This window comes from Oncorhynchus kisutch, linkage group LG10 (assembly GCF_002021735.2).
Source record: "Oncorhynchus kisutch isolate 150728-3 linkage group LG10, Okis_V2, whole genome shotgun sequence".
NCBI lineage: Eukaryota > Metazoa > Chordata > Actinopteri > Salmoniformes > Salmonidae > Oncorhynchus > Oncorhynchus kisutch.
This window is the reverse complement of record NC_034183.2, coordinates 51,861,032-51,879,852: the sequence shown is the minus strand read 5'-3', so window position 1 is coordinate 51,879,852 and position 18,821 is coordinate 51,861,032. Positions and strand designations below refer to the sequence as shown.

Sequence of the window (18,821 nt, the reverse complement as noted above, 5' to 3'; positions counted from 1 at the left end):
ATGTGACTCGTTAGTGTTACAAGGTCTCAGGTGTGAATGGGGAGCAGGTGTGTTAGATTTAGTATCATCGCTCTCACACTCCCTCATACTGACTGGTCACTGGAAGTTCAACATGGCACCTCATGGCAAAGAACTCTCTGTGGATCTGAAATTATTTTTTGTTGCTCTACATAAAGATGGCCTGGGCTATAAGAAGATTACCAAGACCCTGAAACTGAGCTGCAGCACGGTGGCCAAGACCATACACCGGTTTAACTGGACAGGTTCCACTCAGAACAGGCCTCGCCATGGTCAACCAAAGAAGCTGAGTGCACGTGCTCAGCGTCATATCCAGAGGTTGTCTTTGGGCAATAGACGTATGAGTGCTGCAAGCATTGCTGCAGAGGTTGAAGGGGTGGGGGGGGTCAGCCTGTCAGTGCTCAGACCATATGCCGTACACTGCATCAAATTGGTCTGCATGGCTGTCGTCCCAGAAGGAAGCCTCTTCTAAAGATGATGCACAAGAAAGCCCGCAAACAGTTTGCTGAAGACAAGCAGACTAAGAACCATGTCCTGTGGTCTGATGAGACCAAGATAAACTTATTTGGTTCAGATGGTGTCAAGCGTGTGTTGCGGCAACCAGGTGAGGAGTACAAAGACAAGTGTGTCTTGCCTACAGTCAAGCATGGTGGTGGGAGTGTCATGGTTGGGGCTGCATGAATGCTGCCGGCACTGGGGAGCTACAGTTCATTGAGGGAACCATGAATGCCAACATGTACTGTGACATACTGAAGCAGAGCATGATCCCCTCCCTTCGGAGACCGGGCCGCAGGGCAGTATTCCAACATGTTAACGACCCCAAACACACCTCCAAGACGACCACTGCCTTGCTAAAGAAGCTGAGGGTAAAGGTGATGGACCGGCCAAGCATGTCTCCAGACCTAAACCCTATTGAGCATCTGTGGGGCATCCTCAAACGGAAGGTGGAGGAGTGCAAGGTCTCTAACATCCACCAGCTTCGTGATGTTGTCATAGAGGAGTGGAAGAGGACTCCAGTGGCAACCTGTGAAGCTCTGGTGAACTCCATGCCCAAGAGGGTTAAGGCAGTGCTGGAAAATGATGGTGGCCACAGACAATATTGACACTTTGGGCCCAATTTGGACATTTTCACTTAGGGGTGTACTCGGTTTAGACATTAATGGCTGTGTGTTGAGTTATTTTGAGGGGACAGCAAATATACACTGTTATACAAGCTGTACACTCACTACTTGACAGTGTAGCAAAGTGTCATTTCTTCATGAAAAGATATTCAAATATTTACAAATTTGTGAGGGGTGTACTCACTTCTGTGATATACTGTATATGCCATTTATCACACGCTTTTATCCAAAGCGACTTAGTCAAAACACTCGTACAGGAGTCCTGCAGGGAATCCTACACAATTTCTTCACAAAGACATGACTGTTTTGTAAGGTGTCCTCACCTATTTCCGTTGCTCGTTGACACAATGCATTCTGAGTGAGGCCTAGCCATTGTTATGTTGTTGAAATGTTATCCAAACGCCAATCCACCTGCTTCCATTATACCTGGAGAATGAGTAGAAATGCATACATACATAGTACAAAAAGTAACCAACACACTCTGTCAATAGCACAGTAGGATAGATGTAATGATAAAATAAATATATTATTTTATATTACTTTATTTGATCAATTATTTTATTTGGACGCGTTTTAAGGACGCGTACGACAACTTAATTATTTAAATCGCAGATGTAAATATTCTACATGCAAATCCGTACCGTGCCAACGAACGATCTCGTAGCACTTCAATGCAACCTGTTGAACTTTGACCCTAAAAGTGTCTAATCCTCAGTGTGAATTACTTCAGTTCTGGGACTCTGGATGTGTGGATGTCATGTACACACACAAGTGCACTAAAATATGCTATGCTCCTTTTTGTGTACATAGGAATGCACTTTGTATTGCTGACATCAGTCACGTGTTTAAGACGCAGGTGCAGTGTGGGTAACAGGGTTTTGAGGAGGGGGGTGTTCTATGGTCCATCTTGATCATCAGGGTCCTAAATTGTTCTGTATGAGTTATCTACAGGCGAGGACACTGGGATTAGTGGGATATGGACACCTCCAAGTGTGATTGCGGGTTCATTAGAAATGCGCACAGATGTGACGTGTTTCTTTGCCGTTATCTTGGTGTTTACAGAGACAATGTTAAAAGACATTTCAAGGTTACAAGGTAATACACAAGAAAAAGCATTGACTCGCGCCAGTCAAAGTGTCGTTACTTGACTAAAGCAATCAGAGTTTGGCGAAACTCCACCTGTTCTCAGTCGGTATCTTGGCTCTGGTCGTTCTGGTGATCTTTTACTAGAGGCATCAAAGCTCTGCATTCTCTCTCTCTTTGGGTGGATGTGAGTATGGACTTCAAGTCTTGTTTCAAGGTGGAGAACTGATACACTATCAACAGGAGCTTCCAGATCCTCCTTTTTCTCATCCTGTTCTCTTTTTAACATACAGTGTGTTCTTGATCTTTTACTGTGTTGTGTAAACCAAGAACTCCAGAATGTTGACTTTGTAACGTGACGTGTATAAAGTGCCATTGTAAAACCAGATTAACCAAGTGCTACTTTGTGTATATTTTGTTATAGTCAAATCCTACCAATTTTGAATTGGATAAACCTATTATTTTGAGTTGGACTAAATTGTTATTTTGTTGGGGTTCAGGTTCTAACCACACCCCCGATGTATCAGATGCGTTGCATATCAGTTGTACAAAGCGAGTGTGAATCAGCCCACATGTTGAACTGAGAGACCATAGATGAGAGACCAGAAGCAGCAGAAGTTTGAGAGTGCTGACATGCAATTCTGCATTTTAAAACATATTTAATACATATTTCCATTTGACACAGGAGTTGAAAATAAATGGGCGGACGGAAATCAAGAAACGAGTCCTAAGGATCATGTATGTGTAAAACCTGGAGCTAATGTCCGTGTCTTCTGACCACAAACCAGTCCAAAAATTCAGTATGAAAACTGGGCAAAGTGGGAATACGGTTTGGGATAGTATACGGGGCCCTGAATCCTCCAAAGAGGATCGATGTGTCTTTCTTGTCTTGTTCCAGCAGGATTCAAAAACTTAGTCTCTCTCAAGACAAAAACGTCTAAGATGACGATTGGTGCAACGTGGGAGTAGAGACAGAAGATTGATTGGCCACCTCAGAAGACTCCTTTTTCAGGAGAGCCAGTCCCATCCCCATACAGTCGTTACCAAAGAAATTACCTCAGATAGCACACTTACACACACAAACAGACAGTATATCGTACGTCACAAACATGCACGTACACCACAAACATACAGTATTTATAAATATGCTCAAAAATCACATCGGTCTCATCAGCATCTTATCTTGACAATGTCCTGGACAAATCTTCATGTTACTTCAAGTTTAACTCCAGTCCACTGACAGTGGCTTACAGAGTATTGATGCATACTACAATATGAATGTGGTTGGGTGTTACATGCTTGTGGTTATGAGATAAAATATTTAAAAAAAGCTAAATTCTGTGATTATATTCTTCGTAAAATAAATAAATGCAAATTTCTGTAATTATATTATTTCGATAATAACTCAGACCATGGGTTAGGTTTTATAGTGTGTAATGTGCTGTATGAGAGTACAGTCAAAAGTTATAGGAAAAGTATGACTTTGTCAATGCATTGAATGCGTGTAGAAGTCAGATATAACACACATTCATTTCGAGTAACAAAATATTCGTCGTTTTCCGCAAAGGTGGATAACCTCACTGATTGACAAAGAAGAACACATTTGTCATAGCCAGGAAGAATGAGACATCTGAACCCCAATATGGGCGGGACCTATCATGTTGCGTCAACCACTGATTGATTGGTCTCAAACATGGGTTCTTAGGCTTTTTCACCTCTGGACCCAAATTAGAAATTGACAGTCCTGCCGTGACCCAAATTGTCCCCCAACTACCCGAATAAATAGTGTGTGATTGTAGATGTATTCTCATAACTCGCGACCCACCTCTCACATGCCCACTTTGGGTTCTGACCTTGGTCTAAAATAAAGCCGTTCGACAAGAAGTTAATAGAGCTTTCATTCTGTTATTGATCACGTGTCAGTGATTGACAACACCTGTCCCGCCCATCACAGGGTTCAAAGCCTTACTTCCAAACCGGAGGTACAGTACAAAAGTCTATGCGCAAATTCCAACGTTTTGCACAAAACTCCACTTAGCATCAATGCTATCATGACAATGTGAAAATTGGAGTTTCTAGTCAGGAGTATTTCTGTGGTAATTTAGCGCCATCTGGTGGTTATGTCTAGCTTGTGTTTAGCTTGCGTAGTTCCTGTTCCTTTTTGCGCTGTTTCTCTTTCTGGCGATCCAGTTTGTCCAGGGCCTTGCGCTCCTTTTCCGCTGCTGTGTGAATGTCTCTGATCCGCCTTTTCAGTGCACTGCGGTCCGTCGAACTGTTCACTCCAAGACCCTGAGAATGAAGTATAATAAAATATTACATTTGTTTTGTCACATGCGCCGAATAGAACAGGTGCTGACTTCACCGTGAAATGCTTACGTACAAGCCCTTAAAACAACAGAGTTAAAAAGGAAGAACATTTTGTTAAATAAAAAAGGTAGTTAGCTATAATAGTTCACAATAAAATAACAAGGCTGTACAAGGTGCACTGGTACCAAGTCAATGTGCAGGTGTATTTATTTTACCGTTATTTTACCAGGTAAGTTGACTGAGAACACATTCTCATTTACAACAACAACCTGGGGATTAACCAACTGTAAACTGGGGATGGTGAGGTGACCATAATGGTAAAAGGGCCAGATTGGGAATTTAGCCAGGACACCAGGGTTAACACCCCTACTCTTACGATAAGTGCCATGGGATATTTAGTGACCACAGAGTCAGGACACCCCTTTAACGTCCCATCCAAAAGACAGCACCTTACAGTACACAGGACAATGTCTGCCCTGGGGCATTGGGATATTTATTTATTTATTTTTTAGACCAGAAGGAAAGGATGCCTCCTACTGGCCATCCAACACCATTTCCAGCAGCATCTGGTCTCCCATCCAGGGACCACCCAAGACCAACCTTGCTCAGCTTCAGAAGCAAGCCAGCAGTGGGATGCAGGGTGGTATGCTCTGGTAATTGGGTAGGAGGTAGTTGAGGTAATTGAGGTGCGTAAAAAATAAACATCCTCTCACTGTCAACTGCATTTATTTTCAGCAAACTTAACATGTGTAAATATTTGTATGAACATAACAAGATTCAACAACAGACAAACTGAACAAGTTCCACAGACATGTGTCTAACAGAAATGGAATAATATGTCCCTGAACAAAGGGGGAGGGTCCAAATCAAAAGTAAGTACCTGCAGTGCATTAAGTACTGCAGTGCATCTCCTCCTCATGGACTGCACCAGATTAGCCAGTTCTTGCTGTGAGATGTTACCCCACTCTTCCACCAAGGCACCTGCAAGTTCCCTGACATTTCTGGGGGGGAATGGCCCTAGCCCTCACCATCCGATCCAACAGGTCCCAGACATGCTCAATGGGATTGAGATCCTGGCTCTTCGCTGGCCATGGCAGAACACTAACATTCCTGTCTTGCAGGAAATTACGCACAGAACGAGCAGTATAGCTGGTGGCATTGTCATGCTGGAGGGTCATGTCAGAATGAGCCTTCAGGAAGGGTACCACGACGGAGGAGGATGTCTTCCCTGTAATGCACAGCGTTGAGATTCCCTGCAATGACAACAACCTCAGTCCGATGATGCTGTGACACACCGCCCCAGACCATGACGGACCCTCCACCTCCAAATCGATCCCGCTCCAGAGTACAGGCCTCGGTGTAACGCTTACTCCTTGGACGATAAACGCAAATCAGACCATCACCCCTGGTGAGACAAAACTGCAACTCGTCAGTGAAGAGCACTTTTTGCCAGTCCTGTCTGGTCCAGCGAGGGTGGGTTTGTGCCCATAGGCAACATTGTTGCCGGTGATGTTTGGTGAGGACCTGCCTTACAACAGGCCTACAAGCACTCAGTCCAGCCTCTCTCAGCCTATTGTGGACAGTCTGAGCACTGACGAAGGGATTGTGCGTTCCTGGTGTAACTCGGGCAGTTATTGTTGCCATCCTGTACCTGTCTCGCAGGTGTGATGTTCGGATGTACCAATCCTGTGCAGATGTTTCACGTGGTCTGCCACTGCGAGGATGATCAGTGGCCGCCCTGTCTCCCTGTAGCGCTGTCTTAGGCGTCTCACTGTACGGACATTGCAATTTATTGCCCTGGCAACATCTGCAGTACTCATGCCTACTTGCAGCATGCCTAAGGCACGTACACACAGATGAGCAGAGACCCTGGGCATCTTTCTTTTGGTGTTTTTCAGAGTCAGTAGAAAGGCCTCTTTAGTGTCTTAAGTTTTCATAATCGTGACCTTAATTGCCTACCATCTGTAAGCTGTTAGTGTCTTAACGACCGTTTGCAGGTGCATGCTCATTAATTGTTCATGGTTCATTGAACAAGCATGGTTCATTGAACAAGCATGGTTCATTGAACAAGCATGGTTCATTGAACAAGCATGGAAACAGTGTTTAAACTCTTTTCAATGAACATCTGTGAAGTTATTTGGATTTTTATGAATTATCTTTGAAAGACAGGGTCCTGAAAAAGATACACAAACTCAGCAAAAAAAATTATGTACGTAGGCTTTGGTGTCAAGTACTTAAGTAAAAAATACTTTAAAGTACTACTTAAGTAGTTTTTTGGGGTATCTGTACTTTAATATTTATATTTTTGACAATTTACATTTACTCCACTACATTCCTAAAGAAAATATTGTATTTTTTATTCAACACATTTTCCCTGACAACCTAAAGTACTTGTTACATTGTGAATGCTTAGCAGGACAGGGATATGGTCAAATTCGTGAACTCAAGATAACACGTGGTCATCCCTACGGCCTCTGGCAGACGTACAAAACACAAAAGCATCTTTTGTAAATAATGTCTGAGTGTTAGAGAGTGGCACTGGCTATCCATACATTTTAAAACAAGAAAATGGTGCTGTCTGCTTTGCCCCTTTACCCTATCCTACATATTACCTCGATTACCTTGACTAACCTGTCCCCAGCACATTGACTAGGTACCTGTACCCCCTACATAAACACATTGTAGCCTCGATATTGTTATTTTAGTGTGTTTGTTTAGTTTATTGAGTAAATATTTCTTAACCTTATTTTTCTTAACTGCATTGTTGGTTTTAAGGGTTTGTAAGTAAGTATTTAACATTAAGATCTGCACCGGTGCATGTGCCAAATACATTTTGTTTTGATTAATATAAGGAATTTTAAATGATTTATACTTTAACTTTTGATACTTAGGTATTTTTAAAACCAAATACTTTTACTCAAGTAGTATTTTACTGGCTGACTTTCACTTGAGTAACTTTCTATTAAAAGGTATCTATACTTACACTCAAGTATGACAATTGGGTACTTTTTCCACCAGTGCATGTAGTTAAGGGTAAAAAAGTGGCTAGGCAATCAGGATAGATAATAAACAGAGTAGCACAGCATATGTGAAAGTGTGCCACAGGAGGTTGGTGGCACCTGAGTTGGGGAGGACGGGCAAGTGGTAATGGCTGGAGCGGAATTGGTGGAATGGTATCAAATACATCAAACATGGTTTGACGACATTCCATTCTCTCCGTTCCAGCCATTATTATGAGCCGTCCTCCCCTGAGCAGCCTCCACTGGTGTGTGGGTGTGAATCACAGGAGGTTGGTGGCACCTTAATTGGGGACGATGGGCTTGTGGGAATGGCTGGAGCGGGATTAGGTGAAATGTATCAAATACATGGTTTCCATGCCTTAGGCTTCAAATCCCAATTAATGTAAACAGACGTTAGAGAAACAGACACACAACCCTTGACATGTAGTTTGGGAGTTAGGCCTAGTACATACACTGAACAAAAATATCAAACGCAACATGTTTCATGAGCTGAAACGAAAGATCCCAGAAATCTTCGATATGCACTAAAAGCTTATTTTCTCCAATTTTGTGCTCAAATTTGTTGACATCCCTGTTAGTGAGCATTTCTGCTTCGGGCAAGATAAACCATCCACCTGACAGGTGTGGCATACCAAGAAGTTGATTAAACAGCATAATTACACAGCTGCACCTTGTGCTAGGAGAAATAAAAAGGCCACTAAAATGAGCGGTTTTGTCACAACACAATGACAGATGTTTCAAATTTTGAGGGAGTGTGCAATTGGCATGATGACTGCAGGAATGTCTACCAGAGCTATTGCATGTTAATTTCTCTACCATAAGCCACTTCCAATGTTTGGTAGTACATCCAACCAGCCTCACAACTCCAGATCACGTGTAACCAAGCCAGCCTAGGACCTCCACATCCGGCTTCTTCTTCTTCCACCCGGACAGCTGATGAAACTGTGTGTTTGCACAACCAAAGAATTTCTACACAAACTGTCAGAAACCGTCTCAGGGAAGCTCATGTGCATGCTCTTCGTCCTCACCAGGGTCTTGACCTGACCACAGTTCGGCATCGTAACTGACTTCAGTGAGCAAATGCTCACCTATGATGGCCACTGGCACGCTGGAGAAGTGTGCTTGTCACAAATTAATACCAGTTTAAACTGTACCGGGCAGATGGCCGACAGTGCGTACGGCATCGTGTGGGCGAGCAGTTTGTGGATGTCAATGTTGGGAACAGACTGCCCCATGGTGGCGGTAGGGTTTTGGTAAGGGCAGGCATAAGCTACAGACAACGAACACAATTGCATTTTATAGATGGTCATTTGAATGCACAGAGATACAGTGACGAAATCCTGGAGGCCCATTGTCGTGCCATTCATCCATCGCCATCACCTCATGTTTCAGGATGATAACTGCCCCATATTGCAAGGATCTGTAAACAATTCCTGAAAGCGGATAATTTCTGGAGTTCTTCCACGACCTGCATACTCACCAGACATGTCACCCATTGAGCATGTTTGGGATGCTCCGGATCAACGTGTGCGACAGCATGCTTCAGTTCCCGCCGATATCCAGGGGCTTTGCACAGCCATTGAAGAGAAGTCGGACACACAATCAAAAAGGCCACAATCAACAGCCTGATCAACTCTATGTGTCACACTACATGAGGTAAATGGTGGTCACACCAGATACGGACTGTTTTTCTGATCCACGTCGTTACCTTTTTTAAGGTATCTGTGACCAACCGATGCATATCTGTATTCCCAGTCATGTGAAATCCATAGATCGGGGCCTAATATTTTTTTTTTCAATTGACTAATTTCCTTATATGAACTGTAACTCAGTAAAATCTTTGAAATTGTTGCATGTTGGGTTTATATGTTTGTTCAGATGGCATGAAAGTAGTCACTCTCACCAGCAGAGAGCAGTGAGATGATACTTAAAGAGACCCTCTGTAAGTTGTTGTCGGTGAGTGTTTGTTTTTGACTGGATCAATCAGTCAGAGATACTCTGCGTTTTACTTTGATCCTATATGCACTCACCTCCTCTCATCCCTCTCCTCTAATCTAGTCTCTTCCGCTTCTCCCCTTTCACCATCTGCTCTCGTCAGCCCACTCATACCCATATGCCCTTCCTCTTTTTTTCCTCTCCTCCTCTACCATTTTCTCCATCCATCTGCCATCCTTCCTCTCCTCCATCTGCCCTTCTTCCTCACCTCTCCATTCTCTGACCCGGATCTCCTCCGCTCTCCCTCCTTTCCTCTCCTCCTTGAACTTAGTCCCCTTCCTTCTATCCTTCCCACTCCTCTCCATTCTCTGACCCGGATCTCCTCCGCTCTCCCTCCTTTCCTCTCCTCCTTGAACTTAGTCCCCTTCCTTCTATTCTTCCCACTCCTCTCCTCCTCTCTCTCTCTCTCGTCTCCTTCCCTGAACCATTCTCACCTTGAGCTTGGTGCCGTCCATCAGGAGGAGCTGCTCCCCGTCGATGTCTCTGGCAGTGAACTCTGGGATGTACTGCTCCATGTTCAACCCCTTCAGCCACTGGCACACCTGCTGGGTGCTCCACGACGACACGAGGCACAGTGGCTCGTCAATAGGCTGAAAGGAAAGTTGCCCAAGATATTCAGTTATTCAGTACAATTGTGCCGCTTCAGCTCCCTAATAGGAAAAATAGCTTTTTTGTGGGGTAGCAGTCTGAAGAGCATGTTAATCTGCCCTGGTGGTCATGAATAGCACAAAACAATGTAGCCTTACCTCTCTCCTCGGTGCAGTGACAGAGCTAACGTTCTGCCTCATTACACCCACTGATATGACTCTTTAGGTTGCAGTGACAATTACAAAGCTGCCTCTATCGTCCAGACCCCCCTTGCGTCACACCCATGTACACACGCGCGCATAAACATCACTGTTTAATCTAACCCCTGGTCTGAGTGGTGTTGGAAGCCTGGTGGCTAGCATGGTCCTGTCAGGTTGGCTCTCTCTGCCTGCCAGGCACTGAGGTGTCCTCAGAGTGTCTCTCCGCCGGCGGTGAAGCACAGGAACAAGTGAAGCGCTGCTAAAAAATTAACTCGGGGTGATAGAAGAGGCTGTAGCCGGCTGAGTGCCAGACGGGCAGGGTTTCGCACGTTGGAGACGATTCCATTGGTTCCTTTGTGCCAGACATGCGCCCACACAATCGAGTGCAATTAAAGTACTCGAAAGAAAACTACTCTCTGTACCCAGGTCTGACGTGCCTCCTGCATCCCTCTGTAATGGCAGCTTAAGGAGATGAGGGAGAGAGTCATAAAGCCCCTCTGAAAACCCAATATCCCCTCCAACATGCTGAGCTAAATCAGATGTGACGGGAGAGAGAGAGCTAGTTTACCGGAGGTAATTGATTCCCTAATCACTGTGCAGCCGTGTCGGACAGCATCTGGCCAGGGAGTGTTTGAGGTCGCAGAGCACTCACCATACTCGAGTTGTGTTCAAATACTCACACTAATAGCACTATTTGTGACTTGAATTGAGTATATAGTATGCTTATTGGTCATAGTATGGTTATAGTTAGCATGCCAAAAGTTCCCGGATGTCATACTAAATTCGCCATAATATGAAGTATACAAGCAGAGGACACTATTACCATACTTTAGGGCCCAGGACCACAGGACCACACACCAGGACCACACACTCTACACTGTTTCAGTATGATATGTTGGATAAAGGAATAAAGACAGACACCAATGTCAGGTTCAATAGCCTTGTTTGTGCATTGTACAAATCCCTACACATGGAGTCCGGGGAACAGTCCGGCTAGTCGATTACCTATCAACTAGACTCCGTAACATCATCCTTTTCAATAGAAAGTGCAAACATAAAGGCATAACATTAAGTTAACAGTCAGGTCATAACAATAGAAAAAGCATTCCATTCTCTTTTTACTTCCGTTGTCATCATCCTTTTTTAATTTAATTTAATTATTTAAGAAAATATATATATTTTAATTAACCGAGGGCAAGTTAACAGTCCCTTGCTTACAGAGTAAGCCTGTCCGGTGGCTTGCACAGCCGACCCACCCGTGAGTAAGTATTGGCTCTGACAGGGGTAGGATTAGGGGCACGAGCTGGAGTGCTTGGTGGGGTAGAAGCCTCACCTTCAGTTGGCCCATGTCTCAATTCTGCACCCCTTATCCTTAGGCCTGGACTGTGATCCAGCTCATCTAGGTGAGTGTATGGCGTGTTCTGGTTGGTCTGCTCTGCTACACGCAGATCCACCCGATTGCGACGATAGAGGGAGCCACCAACATCCACCAGGTAAGAACGTGGTGCAACTCTCTGCAGGCATGTGCCCAGCCTCCAAAGTCCTGTGTGGTCTCCCGGCAGCGGTTTCATCCTTATTGTTTCACCCACCTCCAGCTCTGGTAGGTCTCGAGCAGTCCGGTCATAGAAGCACTTAGCGAGCTGCTTTCTGTGACGCAGTTTGTCCATGACGCCAACCATGACGCAGGGTTCAAGTAGCTTGTTAGCTACGGGGATGGTAGTCTTCAGACGTCTGGACAGAAGGCGTTGTGCTGGGCTGCTGTCCATGTTTTCGGTGGGTGTGTTCCTCCACTGTAAGATCGCTTTCCATGGGTCGTTGCTGTCGCGCAAGGCCCTGCTTAACAGGTTTTTTGCAATCTTGACAGCTGATTCTGCCTTGCCATTTGCTTTTGGGTGTCTTGGAGGAGGTCACGTGGTCAAACTCCCATTCTGAGGCGAAACGCTTGAACTGTGCAGTGAATTGTGGGCCATTGTCCATGATTATCTTGTCAGGCTGATCTTGCCTTGCAAACTGTGCCTTGCAGCGCTTTATGACTGTCTCTGCAGACAAGTCAGGGAGCAGTTCAATTTCCCAAAAGTCAGAGTAGTGATCAACGATGAGAAGATAGTCCTTTTGTCTGTGGCTGAATAAGTCCATGCTGACGATTTGCCAGGCCCTTGTGGGCAGTTCGTGTGACATCATGGTTTCCTTTTGCTTTTCATGAGCGAACTCGTTGCATGTGGTACAGTTGCTGACAAAGTCTTTAATTTCTGCTTGCATGTTTGGCCAGTATAATGTTTCACGAGCCTGGCGGTAGCATGCGTCACCTCCAACGTGACTGGAGTGTATGCGGGTAAGCATCTCTGGACGTAGTGATTTGGGAATAATTTGGGACCTTCTGACATCTGAACAAGACGCCATTTTGCACGCTGATCTCATCTCGAAAGGTCCAGTATTCTCTCACTGTGAAAGGTGTCTCCTCTTTCAGGTATGGTCAACCTGCGAGAGCCATGGACTTCAGTGACTGTAGGTGTTCGTCCTTGTCAGTGTGTTGCCTTATCTGGGCTAGGCGGTGATCTGTGACGTTTAAGTAGTCTGCCTGATTGATCTGTTGAACATCTTGTCGTTCCTGCTGTAGCGAACAGATGGTCTGCCGCTGATAGACAGTGCCTCTGCCTGTACATTGTGTTGTTGCCCTGCTCAGTGTGTCGCTGATGTACATCTCTGGTCCTGGCTTGTAAATGACCTTCAGGCTGTAGTTTTGCAGAGTCAGGAGCATGCTTTGAAGCCTCTTGGGCGCATTGAGGAGAGGTTTACTGAATATGGCAATGAGTGGTTTGTGGTCAGTTTCAGCGGTGACCAGGTCTCGCCCATATAAGTAGTGATGGAATCGCTGTCAGGAGAAGACTATGCTGAGGCACTCTTTCTCAATTTGTGCATAGTTTTGTTCGGTGGGGGTGAGCGCTCTGGAGGCAAACGCAACGGGCTGGCCTTCCTGCATAAGGCAGCATCCAAGTCCACTTTGGCTGGAGTCGCTCTGGATTGTGACAGGCTTCATGACGTCGTAGTAGCGCAACACTGGCATGGATGAAGCCAGAGATTTAATCTCCTGCACTGCGGCCTCATGCTTGGGTAGCCAGTGCTAGCCAGTATCCTCATTTGCAATTCCCAGCACTATTTTGTCACAAATCAATTCATCTTTCAATCCCCCGTATTCACAAGTGGCGGATTTCTCTCTCAAACGGGTTACAAAGTGGTGTACTGACTCACCCTCTTCCTGTTTGCAGCTTCCGAAAACGAACCGCTCGTAAATGACGTTTCTGGCGGGTTTGAAGTAATTCTCCAATGCATCCAATATAGCCTTTGCATCACACTGTTGTCGTGGTCGTGCTGCGAGGGTGAGATTGTGCCGGTAGATATGCCTGCATTCGCTGCCCATTAAACTCCTCAGAGTTGCAGCTTGTACCTCGTTGGGTTTCTCATGTAGACCGGTCGCCAGCGCATAGTCCTCGAATTCATCCCTGAAGTTGTCCCAATTAGTATTCCAGTCCCCTGTGAGAACCATGGGATTTGGTGGCGGAATGTTCGCTGCCATAGCAATGGAATATGAGATTTCTTTGCCTTCTGTCATCGAAGTAGGTAGTGATGCTAGCTAGCCAGCTAACAACGAGTTGATCAGTGTTATGAGTAGGAAACAGCGTGTGTTCGCATATGGAACGTAACTGCGCCTATACTGTACTTAGCTACAAAAATAACAAACGTGTGTTTTCCAAGCCACTTCTGACACCATGTATGATATGTTGGATGAAGGAATAAAGACAGACACCAATGTCAGGTTCAATAGCCTTGTTTGTGCATTGTACAAATCCTTACACACAGAGTCCGGGGAACAGTCCGGCTAGTCGATTACCTATCAACTAGACTCCGTAACATATACTCCTACTGCTTTGGATTTAAGTGAACTGCTTGGAACTTCAAATTGAATGCAGTGTGTGCTATAGTATAAGTTAGTTGCCACCGGTAACCAAGACGGCATAACCCCAAATGGACATCCGGTAGTTATTTCAGGTAATGGTACACATTTTACTAGAGAATAATTCAGAGTTTTGTTGGTACGCTATTAGAGATTTGAGTGTAATGCTGCTTTAATCAAAAATGGCCTCTTGCATTCTCACTCAGTGATCCTGGCCTCAGTCTCCCTCTGTCTCATATACTGTATCAAACTGAAATCGAGTTTAGATCCATTTATTCCGAGGCCGAGAATGCCCACTACCACCACCACTGCATTAGGAAGCCCTTTACCTCGTCTGAGGACTGGGAGAGGGTCTGGTAGCGTTGTGAGGAGCGGGAGGACGAGTCGGCTGTGGTCCCACTGGAGGCGTGGGGGGGACTACGGGGGGGAGGAGAGAACTCATCACTCAGGGCAGACTCCTGGAGGGGAGAGAGAGAGAGAGAGAGAGAGAGAGAGGAGAGAAATGATCCAACCATGATAAATGAATACCGTTTTGTCTGCATTGTGCACAGTGATATTTTCATTGAGTGTGACCACTGTGGTCAAACAGTATTGGAACGATTGATTTGTCCACATCAAGATCAATTACATCTGACATTAGAAGGATATTAATGCATTGTTCGTAAACCTTACTTTCAAACAGTTTATGCTTAGAAAGATAAAAAATGTTTGGTCACAAGCAGTAACACTTTTAAAAAAAATACAGAAACATAATATTTGTGATTAATTTCCCTCTCAAATGATGCCCCTCTTAACACATATAAATGCACACACACGCGCGCAAAAGAAAGTCAGACACACAGCCCTATAACGGCCCTTGACAGGCCCCTTGAGAGCCACAGTACAGAGGAGGAAAGCAAAGTCATGGGTATCTGCCTCCTCTCCAGACACCAGGCTTATTAGGTGTGCGTCCCAAATGGCACTCTGTTCCCTATATAGTGCACTACTTTTGACAGTGGTGAAAAAAAGTACCCAATTATCATACTTGAGTAAAAAAATAAGACACCTTCATAGAAAATGACTCAAGTAAAAGTGAAAGTCACCCAGTAAAATACTACTTGTGCAAAAGTGTAAAAGTATTTGGTTTTTAAATATACTTAAGTATCATACGTAAATGTAAATATTTTTTTATTTATGGTTAGCCAGGGGCACACTCCAACACTCAGCCATCATTCACAAACAATGCATTTGTATTTAGTGAGTCAGTACAGATACCCCAAAAACGACTTAAGTAGTACTTTCAAGTACTTTTTACCACTGCCTTTTGACCAGGGCTCTGTTCAGAAGTAGTGGACTATGTAGGGTATAGGTTGCCATTTGGGACCCATACTAGAGCTATTATCCCAGCTGGACAGGCACACAGTGGTAGAACATTTAATGGCCCTCTCTGCTTTCAATGGAAAGCTGCAGCTTTAATTGCTATGCAGAGCGAAGGGCCCCAGCCTCCGTGCTGATGACTAAGTGCATATGGGATGCTTTGCATAGCTCCTCCTCACTGTTAAACCCTACGGAGCTCTGTTCTAAATGGCACTCTCATCCCTATAAAGTTCACAACTTGTGACCCGTAGTCAAAAGCATTGCACTTCATGGGAAATAAAGGTGCTATTTGGGACGGGCCCATGATCCCGAACATGTTGCTACTGGGGCTTTTAGATGTGTCATGGTGGAGGTGTTAGAGAGTATAAACACTCCCCCTGTCCCAATAATTGGGAGGGTTTTGACTCAGAATGGATCAAACCAAGTGAAGCTGAGAGGGGTGGATGGGTGTTTTCTCCCATAGAAGGCTATATTCATGAACTCACCGAACTGCTTCAAAAAGTGATTCAAAAGTTAAAATAGGTTTTAAAGCATATGTAAACATGGGCATTAGAATATTTATTAGCCACTAAGTGGAAATATGTTCTGCTACTTTCCTATTTTTGTTAAAACGGTAATCTAGTTGTCTTGACATTGTCGTTGTGGTTAGCTAAAATCATCGCAGCGGTCAAGTCTCCAAGGTGAGTAAATCAACAGCATCGATTGCATCATGGGATTTCTGCATAAAACTGCAAATGTGTGCAAAGAGAGCCACCCAACAAGAAATATATGTATTGTTAGGTGTCCTGTGCATGTACCTACTGGTTATATGTTTTAAATAGGCTACACATGATGACATTCTTTCTGCTAATATGTTCATCTGTGGAAGAGCTTTACCTCAATATGTAAAATATCATATTTGTTGTGCTTATAACACCTTTGATTGATAAAGCAATTTGTGCACATAAGCAGAACAACTATGAAGCTCAAAGAGCCAGGCTTGCTCTTAACTATACGTTTGACAGTGAAATAACATTTAAGAAACGTAATACGGAACACACCTTGTTACATCAACGGTGTGATTGGACGACTGTGTATTTCCTACTAGTCCTTTCTGTGCCTCTTAGCTAAACAGCCAGTGGCCCACAAGCTTCTGAAACATTATCTATTTCCCTGAGAAATACTTAGGCCTTTGGCAGAGGCTTTAATTAGCTGGTGCAAAGTCAGTGGGAGGCATATGTCTGCCTTCCTGGGTATTGAACAGACAACCACTATAACCCTGTGCCTCAGCCTCTTTCATTCTGTATATTAAGCTATGTTTTCCATCCAATAGATGTGCATGCACCAAACCATGTAAGAGGAAGACAACACCAAAATCCCTCAACGTGGTCAATCGGATCTGTCAACTGAAGTCTCCTGCATCGAAGCCATGTTCTTGTTTTAACTCTCGAAGTCATCTGTCGGTTTGATACGAGATTGTGACATTGTGCCGCACAAAAGGCCATCGATTTCCCCTCTGTGTAAATGTAGCCATCCTTGTCGATAAATGTCGAATAGCAGTGCCCTCTTAGACTCAGAGGAAAACTCGCCTTGTTTCCTAATTGGGTTTCAATCCCCTCAGACTCTCCACAGGAGCTGTCACACTATGGGCCTCTTCAGAGAGAGAGAGAGTGTGTGAGTGAGAGTATATATATATATATATATATATATATATATATATATATATATATATATATATATATATATATATATATATATATATATATATATATATATGTGTGTGTGTGTGTGTGTGTGTGTGTGTGTGTGTGTGTGGTGTGCGAGAGACAGAGGGGGAGAGATGGATGGATAGTGAGGGTGGGAGAAAGATAGAGAAGAGAGGGAAAGAGGGAAAGAGAGAGGGAGAGAGAAGAGAGGGAAAGAGGGAGAGCGAGAGAGAGAAGAGAGGGAAAGAGGGAGAGAGGCTTATGAAGGATGACGAACTTGACGATGCTTGTCGCATCTACGCAAGTCTGTTTATAGCAGTGTTATATCTCTGGTGTCTGCTTCTCTAAACTGTTGACTGTTTTCATTTGATGTGCATTTGAAGCTCAGACCCAGTGGGAGAAAGTTCTCTCCTTCTTCGCCATTCATTTGAAAAGATTTGTTAAAAGCATTTCGCATATCTCCAAGGGTAACAGCAGCATCCTTTTCTCGGTCATTTAAACTGTGGAATGTATAGACAGGTTGGTTGAAACGAGCCACTTACGATTCACCACATGACAGTTTCTTGTCATTGTTGCTAGCTATCTGGCCATCCAGAACCATAATAACACACGGCCTTCTGTCCATTTGAAGTGTGCACATCATTGTCGTGACGTTGTCAGATGTGGCAGAAATCTCAATGACAGACATGAAATGAAGACTAGCCTATATGCTAATGCTAACATAAACACATGAGGCCTCTGACAATGATAAAAACACAAAGTGGACAATGGTAGAAGTAACATAATAGTGAAGCCTGACCTAAGTATGGTATCTGGATGTGTCTATATCTTATTGTGGATGTGAGTTACCTGAGAGTTGGACTTGCGGGGGCTGCAGTCCTGTGAGACCAGTTTGGGGGAGCAGGGCGGGGTTGCCCCGGAGGACACAGAGCCCCTGGCGCTGTCAGTGAACCAGGAGAAAGGCACGAACGAGCCAGAGGACCTGGACGGGCTCTCAGATGACTCCCTGTGCAGTGAAAGAGAGATTCAATATGCTAACTGAAAGAGACAAAAGTATGCCTCTCATGTGCTAACTAGTTCTAATAGAGCCAACATTTTGCCTCCTGTACTGAAACAGAGGGACAGAGACAAAATGGCTACCCATGGACTCACCGGCTTCCCATTGACAGTCTGTTTGACTTGTCTTTTCTGACTCTCACATAGGAGCGTCTCAATGTGACCCTTCAGAAGAACAAATAAACAGTGGGTTAAAATCAACAGAAAGCACCAGTTTTGAAAACGGACCAATTTACAATGCGTTTACAATGTAACCAGTTTAAATGTCTCAATATTGAGCACTTACCCCAGGTCCAAGAACCTCCTCTTGGTCTTCTTGTCGAAGATAAGGCTGTTGTTGCCGGTGTCGGCCGGGCTTGTGTCTCGACTGTTTTCTGAAACTAACACTGAGAAACAATGAAAACATTCATGATTAGACAAAGCATTTTTTGATACATTAA

General features: G+C 44.4%; 1 protein-coding gene across 1 annotated transcript in view; it reads right to left on the bottom strand.

The window, feature by feature from the left end:
• Positions 1-2,851: 2,851 nt before the first annotated feature.
• LOC109898370 (sterile alpha motif domain-containing protein 14-like) overlaps positions 2,852-18,821 on the bottom strand; it is a 31,531-nt gene continuing 15,561 nt past the window's right edge. Inside the window, exons 5-10 of the mRNA XM_020493329.2 lie at positions 18,668-18,767; positions 18,478-18,546; positions 18,175-18,331; positions 14,614-14,742; positions 9,979-10,134; positions 2,852-4,511 (exon numbers count right to left, since the gene is read on the bottom strand). Coding sequence (XP_020348918.1) covers positions 4,347-4,511; positions 9,979-10,134; positions 14,614-14,742; positions 18,175-18,331; positions 18,478-18,546; positions 18,668-18,767 — 776 coding nt within the window. The 3' untranslated portion in view covers positions 2,852-4,346. The remainder of the gene's footprint in view (positions 4,512-9,978; positions 10,135-14,613; positions 14,743-18,174; positions 18,332-18,477; positions 18,547-18,667; positions 18,768-18,821) is intronic.